Source organism: Doryrhamphus excisus, chromosome 15, assembly GCF_030265055.1.
Source record: "Doryrhamphus excisus isolate RoL2022-K1 chromosome 15, RoL_Dexc_1.0, whole genome shotgun sequence".
NCBI classification, from domain to species: domain Eukaryota; kingdom Metazoa; phylum Chordata; class Actinopteri; order Syngnathiformes; family Syngnathidae; genus Doryrhamphus; species Doryrhamphus excisus.
In genome coordinates this window covers 5,303,133-5,311,918 of record NC_080480.1, presented here as the reverse complement: position 1 = coordinate 5,311,918, position 8,786 = coordinate 5,303,133, and the positions used below count along the sequence as shown (strand labels likewise).

General features: G+C 38.1%; 2 protein-coding genes across 2 annotated transcripts; one reads left to right on the top strand and one right to left on the bottom strand.

The window, feature by feature from the left end:
- The first annotated feature begins 3,503 nt into the window (after positions 1–3,503).
- LOC131103323 (dexamethasone-induced Ras-related protein 1-like) lies at positions 3,504–4,475 on the top strand. The gene is made up of 2 exons (XM_058049482.1): positions 3,504–3,846; positions 3,935–4,475. The coding sequence occupies exons 1-2, from the start codon at positions 3,576–3,578 to the stop codon at positions 4,462–4,464; spliced, it is 801 nt and encodes a 266-aa protein (XP_057905465.1). The 5' UTR covers positions 3,504–3,575; the 3' UTR covers positions 4,465–4,475.
- Positions 4,476–5,022: 547 nt separating this feature from the next.
- On the bottom strand, positions 5,023–5,961 carry med9 (mediator complex subunit 9). Its single transcript, XM_058049837.1, has 2 exons — positions 5,833–5,961; positions 5,023–5,655 (listed from the first exon to the last, which is right to left on the bottom strand). The coding sequence occupies exons 1-2, from the start codon at positions 5,913–5,915 to the stop codon at positions 5,436–5,438; spliced, it is 303 nt and encodes a 100-aa protein (XP_057905820.1). The 5' UTR covers positions 5,916–5,961; the 3' UTR covers positions 5,023–5,435.
- Between the last annotated feature and the right edge of the window lie 2,825 nt (positions 5,962–8,786).

Sequence of the window (8,786 nt, the reverse complement as noted above, 5' to 3'; positions counted from 1 at the left end):
GAATGGAATTTGGGCCCTGTTGGCACGGGAACGTTCTTGAGATTTTTAATAAATACACTCAAATACACTCAAAAGAAGATAAGTATCACAATATGTGCATCAGCTCTGTGGTGTAGTTTGTTGAGGTCAGACATCTTGTTTTTACGTCAATCGTCCCCGCTGCATTCTCCCTCCAGAAGTACCTGATCAAACCGCAGGGGATGGAAGAGGGGACCCTGTTGACACCAGGAAAACCAGTTGAAGGAAAAATAAATCAGTGTAGACTGGGGAGTAAATAATAAAGTCCTAATTGGACAAGCACGTGCAGGGAAAAGGCCGATCCATTTGCATCACGCTACTTTAATCATGTCCCACGTCACGTGCCCGACACCTCAACTCTGAGAAGTCATTCATCAGCGTGTGCCGGCGACAGACCCTCCATGTTCTCTTCCCTCACAACCGCCGCAAAAACACGGCCGCTTGCTAACAAATCCACCATAGCCTGGAACTACAATGTAGCACTCGGTGTCCAAAGCCCCGGCCCAGGTTGTTTTTTATTGTCCCGCGACAAGAAAACTATTTGAAAAAATAACAAAAATGGAAAAATCAGCAGTAATTTTACTAGAATAAAATCATAATATATTAAGAGAAAACCAATAAATAAACAAATAAATAAAATTAAAAAAAATAAAATTAAAAAATAAATAAATACATGAAAAAATAAATTAATTAAAAAGAAAAAAAACATTGTAATTTAATCAGAAAAAGTCCTACTTTTTACAAGAATAATGTACTATTATGAGGGAAATAGTAGCATAAAATTTTCTTTTTTTCAAGTTTTAATATTATAAAAAACTGACTAAATAATCAATAACATTTTTGGAAATTAGATTGTAAACTTACAAGCAGAAAACGGACAAGAAAAAAATTGCATAATAACAGCAACATAATAATAACTTGTTTTTTTTAAGTCATAATATTATGAAAAACACACAAAACTAAATAAAGTTCTCCTTATTTTAGGGAAAACATTATAATAAATAAAGTTATAATATTACAGAAAGGAAATTCAAGAAAATTATTTAAGAAGAAAGTTGAAATATTCAGAAAATTACAAGCAAAAATTTTAATTGTCATCATTTAGGAGGAAAAAAAGTTAAAATTCATGAGGACGTCTCGTCACGTATTTTAGCCAAGTCGATGAGTCATGTCAAGGACTCCAATGAGACTATGATGAAATGAGCTCTGCTTCTTTCTACTCCTTTTCAGACATGTTGAATTGTGTAAATGTAACCATATACTGTAAGTCATACCATATAGCATTTGGATACCATGCAGCACTATTTATGCATGAGAATAAGAGGCTAAGTAAATGGATGGATGGATGGATGGATGGATGGATGGATGGACTGCATAATCGTGGTGAAATACGCTTCTTGTTTTGTTGTAAAATCCCGAAAGACACCTGGGGTTGAAATCAGGTGAAAGGCTGTTTATTGTTGGACGTCATTGGCATGCCCTGGGCTATAGCTAATGTTTTGCTTTGCCTACAAAAATAGTCCCACCTGCAGCACATGTAACACGTGGATCTCTCATACGACTTTCTAACACATCGTCTTCCTTTTTCGGGCACTGACTCACTGCTGGGATTAGAAGTTAAAGGTGATAAGTGGCAAGGCACCAAAGTGGATGAACGCCATTTGAGTCACAAACGCCGGGGAAAGAGTCGATAGCGTTTGGAGGGGATAGCACACATACACCTTGGTGACGTCGGGCCAGCTTTAATTGCATATTGAGTCGACACCTGGCACAGAGGGAAGCCTGCTTTTCCACCTGATGGCAGTCATCAATAGCACCGTACTCAGAGCTAAAATGTAGCCAAATTGTAGCCATTTTCATTCATTCAGTCATTTTCTACCGATTATCCTCACGAGGGTCGCGGGGGTGCTGGAGCCTATCCCAGCTGTCTTCGGGCAAGAGGCGGGGTACACCCTGGACTGGTGGCCAGCCAATCACAGGGCACATATAGACAAACAACCATTCACACTCACATTCATACTTATGGACAATTTGGAGTCGCCAATTAACCTAGCATGTTTTTGGAATGTGGGAGGAAACCGGAGTACCCGGAGAAAACCCACACATGCATGGGGAGAACATGCAAAGTCCACACAGAGATTTAATTTTATTTAATTGTATTTAATTTTATTTAATTTTATTTAATTTTATTTAATTTTATTTAATTTTATTTTGTTTTATTTTGTTTTATTTATGTTTTTATGTTTTTATGTTTTTATGTTTTTATTACAAAACCAATGACTTTGATATGAAAAACTAGCTAAACTAAAGCCTATCCCAGCTGTCTTGGGGCGAGAGGCGGGGTACATCCTGGACTGGTGGCCAGCCAATCACAGGGCACATATAGACAAACAACCATTCACACTCACATTCATACCTATGGACAATTTGGAGTCGCCAATTTGGAGTTCTTTGACTTTCTTTTTCATCCAATAACCCAGAGTCTACCACAGGAACTCAATCTTCAAAGGATTTTGCTTCTTCTTTGGCTTTTTCTGGCTTTTATTCCATATAAACAAATATTGAACGTCACAGAGAAAGCATTCGTATCGACATGTCTGACATGTTCTCCATATGGCCCCAGTGGAGGCGGCACCATCATGATCCATCACCGGAACAATGGAGCTTCAGGTTGTGCAGGGGTGTCAAACGGCACTCTCTAAGATCACTCTTTTGGACCATTTTTGGGGATGTAGGATATAAGGGTTGTTTAGCAACACGTTTAAAAGCCATCTTCAACATCCGGAGCAACATGGCCACGAGCCTTCTGGAACAACGAGATGTTTTTTCATCTGATTAACGAGAATGACACTCATGGTTTGTCATGACTCATGCGTTTTTTCCACATTATTTCACTTTAATGCTTTTAGCAATTAGTCCAAAATGTTTGATTTCTTGAGATACTGTACTTATGTAACACTTAAGCATATCCACATGTGCTTTTATAAAATATCAAAGTTGTTTCCTTTCCTTTGTCACTATGTGGGGCCTCCGTGTTCCTAAAATGAACTGAAGGGTACATCAGTAGTACTTTTAGTACTTTTGTTTCACATTAATGCCGCCATGATGATTTGCGCCCCCTTCTGTCCTGTGTGCGGTAATGGCTGTGGTCAAGGTTATTTATTTATTTGAGGCATGATGAAAGAAGAAAACAACCGAATGTTGAGCCATTTTAGAAAGAAAAAATGGGCACCTTGATGGAGTCACGTGACTCGCATCATCCCAAAATGGTTGTCATTTTGAAGTCCATTAAGTCTCTCTTTTTTTTGGCGGAGACATGTGACGCACACACAAACATGGCATAGTAACAACATCGGTCGGGGTCTGTTCCAACTGTCTTGTTGGAGAGGGGGGTGGGGGGCGTGTGACGCACACAGGGGGGGCGTGGCCATCCTCGGCTTATAAATACCCACCGCGGGCCACTTGTATCGTCAGTGAGACTCTTGCTTCCACATATACGCAAACAGAAAGGGATTTTATTTTGAAAATTCCCAATATTCGGGGAGGTGTACGCAACCATGATCAAGAAGATGACACCCTCCGAGAACGAGTTCAACATCCCGGCTAAGAACTGTTACAGGATGGTGATTCTCGGTTCCACCAAAGTTGGCAAGACGGCCATTATTTCGCGGTTTCTTAACGAGCGCGTGGAGGAGCAGTACACGCCCACCATCGAGGACTTTCACAGGAAGTTCTACAGCATCAGGGGCAACGTCTATCAACTGGACATTTTGGACACGTCTGGAAACCACCCTTTCCCCGCCATGAGGAGGCTCTCCATTCTCACAGGTGCGTTTTGCGTCCACAAGAATGTGCAGAATTTTGCGCGTTTTTCCATTCTGGTGCTGATTGTGCGTTATTATTGTTATATTTGCAGGAGATGTGTTTATTTTGGTGTTCAGTCTGGACAACAGAGACTCCTTCCAGGAGGTGCAGCGCCTCAAACGGCAAATCTACGAAACCAAGTCCTGCTTGAGGAACAAGACCAAGGAGAACGCTGAGGTGCCGCTGGTCATCTGCGGCAACAAGTGCGACCGGGACTTCCAGAGGGAGGTGCGGGAGGAGGAGATCGAGCAGCTAGTGCGCGGCGGGGACGAGCACGGCTGCCGTTGCGCCTACGTGGAAATCTCAGCCAAGAAGAACACCAACGTGGACCAGATGTTCCAGACTCTCTTCGCCATGGCGAAACTCCCGGACGAGATGAGTCCCAACCGGCACTGCAAGGTGTCGCTGCAGTCCTGCGAGCTCCTGCACCGGAAGTCGTTCCGGGCGAAGAAGTGCAAGGACGCGTACGGCATCGTGGCGCCGTTCGCGCGACGGCCGAGCGTCCACAGTGACTTGATGTACATCAAGGAGAAGGCCGTGGGAGGGGGGCAGGCTAAAGAGAAAGGCTGCATCATATGCTGACCCCCCCCCCCCCCCCCCCCCCCCCCAAAAAAAAAACACGACAAAATGGACCAGCAGGCACTGGGATGATGTGCTGTCAAATCTGCCTCGACTGACTTTGTTTACATTTGCCAACAGACTTGAATGTTTATGAACAAATATGAATGTGTATTTATTATGTTTCTCAACTTTTTGCATCGAATAAAAACTTGTTACTTTCATAATATTTGTCTCCATCTTATTTAAAGCTCAAATTTTTTGACATCGCCTCCATGCTGGCTATTCAGTAAGCAGGGGTGTCCAAAGTGTGGGGTGCATTGTTAAAACATAATTTAACTAAACTAAAAAAATTTAAAGCAGCAATAATATATATTTTTTTAAATCAGCAAAGAAAATAGTGTAATTGTATCAGGAAAAATAAAACAAATAAAGTTGTAATTTTTTAAAACATTTTGTTAGGAATACGTTACAATAAAGTCAAAATATGGGAATTAATTCACAATTACCATAGTAATTCAATAAGAAATCTAAAGAAACACCCCAAAACTTCAATTAAAAAGCAGCAATAATTAAAATTAAAAAAAAAATCAGTTATGAAAATAGTGTAATTGTATCAGGAAAAATAATACCAAAAAAATGCAATGTTTTGAGAAACAAAACAAATAAAGTTGTAATTTTTTGAACATTTTGTTAGGGAATACGTTACAATAAAGTCAAAATATGGGAATTAATTCATAATTACCATAGTAATTCAATAAGAAATCTAAAGAAACACCCAAAAACATAAACAAATAAGATATTTATAGCTTTAATACAAAAAATGTGAAAAATCTAAGCGAAATGCTGAAAAACATGCATGTGGAAATATAAATATACACTTGACAATCGCCTTCCATCCACTGTCAGTTCTTAAATGGCGTCCTCTTCTTGTGCTCCATCTGACCCTGCAGAGTCTTGTATAGGTTTGAGTTCCGTCCGGTTTAATCCAGTCTTCAAGATGCTTTGGGTACGTCAAACATACAGAGACTCTTATATTTTTGCAAGAGTTGGTTCTTGGTGCGGACCTGCTCCCTCAGCGTGGTCAACTGTTGCTGCTGTTCCCCGGGACTGCTCTCTATGCCCGGCATGGCAGAGATCTGCTCCCGGGCCTCTTGAATCTTTGCCTTCAGTTTATTCAACTCCTGGTGCACATCCGGGCTCTCCTTATCCATGCTTGAAACGCAAGAGCAGATTATAATCGACACTTCGTATATTTTGTAGTTTGCTAATCTGCTAGCTATCGTTAGCTATAGCTAAACGTCAACAATGAGACAATTCTAATGATTTGGAACGTGTAAAATAGGTGTTATGATGCAGCAATATACAAAAATAAACATTTCACAGGCTTACCATTTTATTATATCGTGAACTAAAGGCAGAAGAGAGCAATCTTCGCTCTCTTTCTCCTGCTTCGGGTGAGCCACCGCCATCATGCTTCCGTATTCCCGTCGCAGATGGATGACGTCACCGGAACTACACGCTGAACGTTGTCAACAAAAACAAAAATGATACAAAATACTCGTTTTTGATTCCACTTCATGTTTACTGGGTACTTTTGTGCTCGACAAATAAAAATGTACTGTACATGAAAAATAATTAGAAAATGTAAACAAGTACGACATACAAAGATACTTTTAATTTAATAATTTAACTAAACAATTCTGTCTTTGTTATTATTTTTTATTTAGAATTAAACTTAGTCAACAATAGAATACAGTAGATCAGAGTTAATGTGGTTTTATTAAAGGAAATAAGGAAGAACATAACAGCATTCATTTCAATAATGCATACATTAAAATTAAATATAAAAATTGCATTCAACAGAACCATAACTGTGCATTGAATATATACCAATAACGAATATAACTATACATTTTGTTCCATTTTATTTCTAAAATAATAATAAACAACAACAAAGCCACCTTTGGTTGTACAGTTTGATTATCGCTCCCTCGCTATATCGTGTTTTTTCAGAAATTAATTAATAAATGATGACCTTATGGTGGTAGACACTGCTCACTATTATTATTATTATTAGTCAAAACAAAAGTGATATGTAGTATTCTGGTCACTAGGCGGCAGTAATGACACAAAACATTAAGACATCAGTTTATATGCATGAAGCCAGCCAGGCCATTGCATGCACCACATGATAAGAGTGATAAAAGGTTCTCCTTCCATTCCATGTGGAAGTGGTAAGTTTGTGGCTTGGAAGAAGTTTAGAAGAAATGAATTTGAGGCTGACAAGAATTGCTGCAGCATATGATGTAAACAATGAATGAGTGTAAAGGTGACTATAGAGCATGAAAAAGAAGTCATTAACACTAACTGTGAAAATACTGAATTTTTCCTATATTGTGGAAATGTTTTTTACATGTTTTAAAAGTTTTTTGTTTTTATTTTTTTGCTAGCTGTCTGCAGCCCACCTGGAATGGATCACTGGCGGCCCACTTTTGGGTCCCGACCCACCAGTTGAGAATGGCTGCTGTAGATATTCCCCATCTTCATCATCAGGGCTTACGTGCATGGCTGTTGAAAGGAAGGAAGACGATGCAGTACATATTTAACAGGTGGATGAAGTAATGCTGACCTGGTTCTTTTTATTTCTACTCCTGACCATGCATCCCTTTTTTTTGGGACAAATCCCGCAAAATGCTTTTGTGCTACGAAGAAGGCTGAGCTGTAAATGGATGGTTGAGTTACCGTCATAGTGGCCTGAAGTAGTTATGGCTAATTTTAATCCTGAGGGTTCTTTTCAGCGGCCGAAGGGTAGCTTCACAGTTTTCAGGTTACGCAGGTTATTATAGCTGCCTCTGACCTGTATTTTTCTCTCCTTCAATCTTTTCTTTTTTTTTGTTTATTCTTTTGTCCTCCTCCCTTTTATAGACCCATATTCCATGTAATATCCTCTCTTATCCCTGGTTCATGGACATTATGAATAGGTTCACCTAAGTAATCACACTGTGCGCACATATTTAAGACACAGGATTCAGCTAATAGCGGTACTGTACCATGCAACCCATCACTGGCTTACACAAATAGTGTAAAGATGGCAAGGGAGGTGCATCAGCTTGAAAAAAATCAAGAAAATCATTCTTAAAACATGCTAAGCTAACGTTAAGGCAAAATTATAGCTTTTTAGCTTATATGGTGGAAGTTTTGTGTTATCTGAGGAGAGGCTGATTGTGCCAAAAAAAATACAATTGCATTTAAAAAAAAGAAAACTAAAAAACAAAATAAAAATATGCAGTAATTGTTGAATAATATATTTTAGATTCATTTTAGTGGTATAAATATTAAATACACATAAGTTAAAAAGTTGTAATATTAAAAGTAACCAAATAATGACATGCAAAAAAAACGAGGCTATAATGTCATAAATTATAAGCCAAAATATTATGGGAATAAAGTCATATTTATTTCCTATATTTCTCTATATTTATTATTGGCCCTTTGTGTTGAGTTGTGGAGCAGCTACGCACAATAATCAAAAATCACAAACCACTCGCCTGCCGTTTTATTTTATTTTATTTTATTTTATTTTATTTTATTTTATTTTATTTTATTTTATTTTATTTTATTTTATTTTATTTTATTTTATTTTATTTTATTTTATTTTATTTTATTTTATTTTATTTTATTTTATTTTATTTTATTTTATTTTATTTTATTTTATTTTATTTTATTTTATTTTATTTTAAAACAAAACCAATTACTTTTACATGGAAAAACTAACTAAACTAAAGCCTATCCAAGCTGTCTTGGGGTGAGAGGCGGGGTACACCCTGGACTGGTGGCCAGCCAATCACAGGGCACATATAGACAAACAACCATTCACACTCACATTAATACCTATGGACAATTTGGAGAATACACATAATTTTAAAAAGTTGTAATATTAAAAGCAACCAAATAATGACAAAAACAAGGCTATAATATCATAAATTATAAGCCAAAATATTATGGGAATAAAGTCATATTTATTTCCTATATTTCTCTATATTTATTTTTGGCCTTTTGTGTTGAGGTGTGCTGCATCTACACACAATAACCCGTGCAGAAAGCTTTGTAGATCTTCCAGAATCTGTACCCATTCAGCTGTATTTCTTTGAACTTCCTGCTTCCAGCGAAAATGGTCTGTTTTAATTTATTCCACATACGGCCCCGCCCCCAGGCACACCTACTCCTCTGTGGTTGGTTACACTCCCGAGTGTTGTGCTGCCAACCCAACTTTATAGGAGTTGATAATAAACAGCAATTTATCTTCTTAAAATGTCCGCTTTGAACATACAGCCATATGTTTG

Bases quoted from the DNA above. Each gene is read 5' to 3' on its own strand.
- LOC131103323 (XM_058049482.1), top strand. From the start codon at position 3,576: ATGATCAAGAAGATGACACCCTCCGAGAACGAGTTCAACATCCCGGCT. The intron at 3,847-3,934 runs GTGCGTTTTGCG...TTATATTTGCAG, and splicing joins GAGGCTCTCCATTCTCACAG to GAGATGTGTTTATTTTGGTG.
- med9 (XM_058049837.1), bottom strand. From the start codon at position 5,915: ATGATGGCGGTGGCTCACCCGAAGCAGGAGAAAGAGAGCGAAGATTGC. The intron at 5,656-5,832 runs GTAAGCCTGTGA...TTGCGTTTCAAG, and splicing joins GTTCACGATATAATAAAATG to CATGGATAAGGAGAGCCCGG.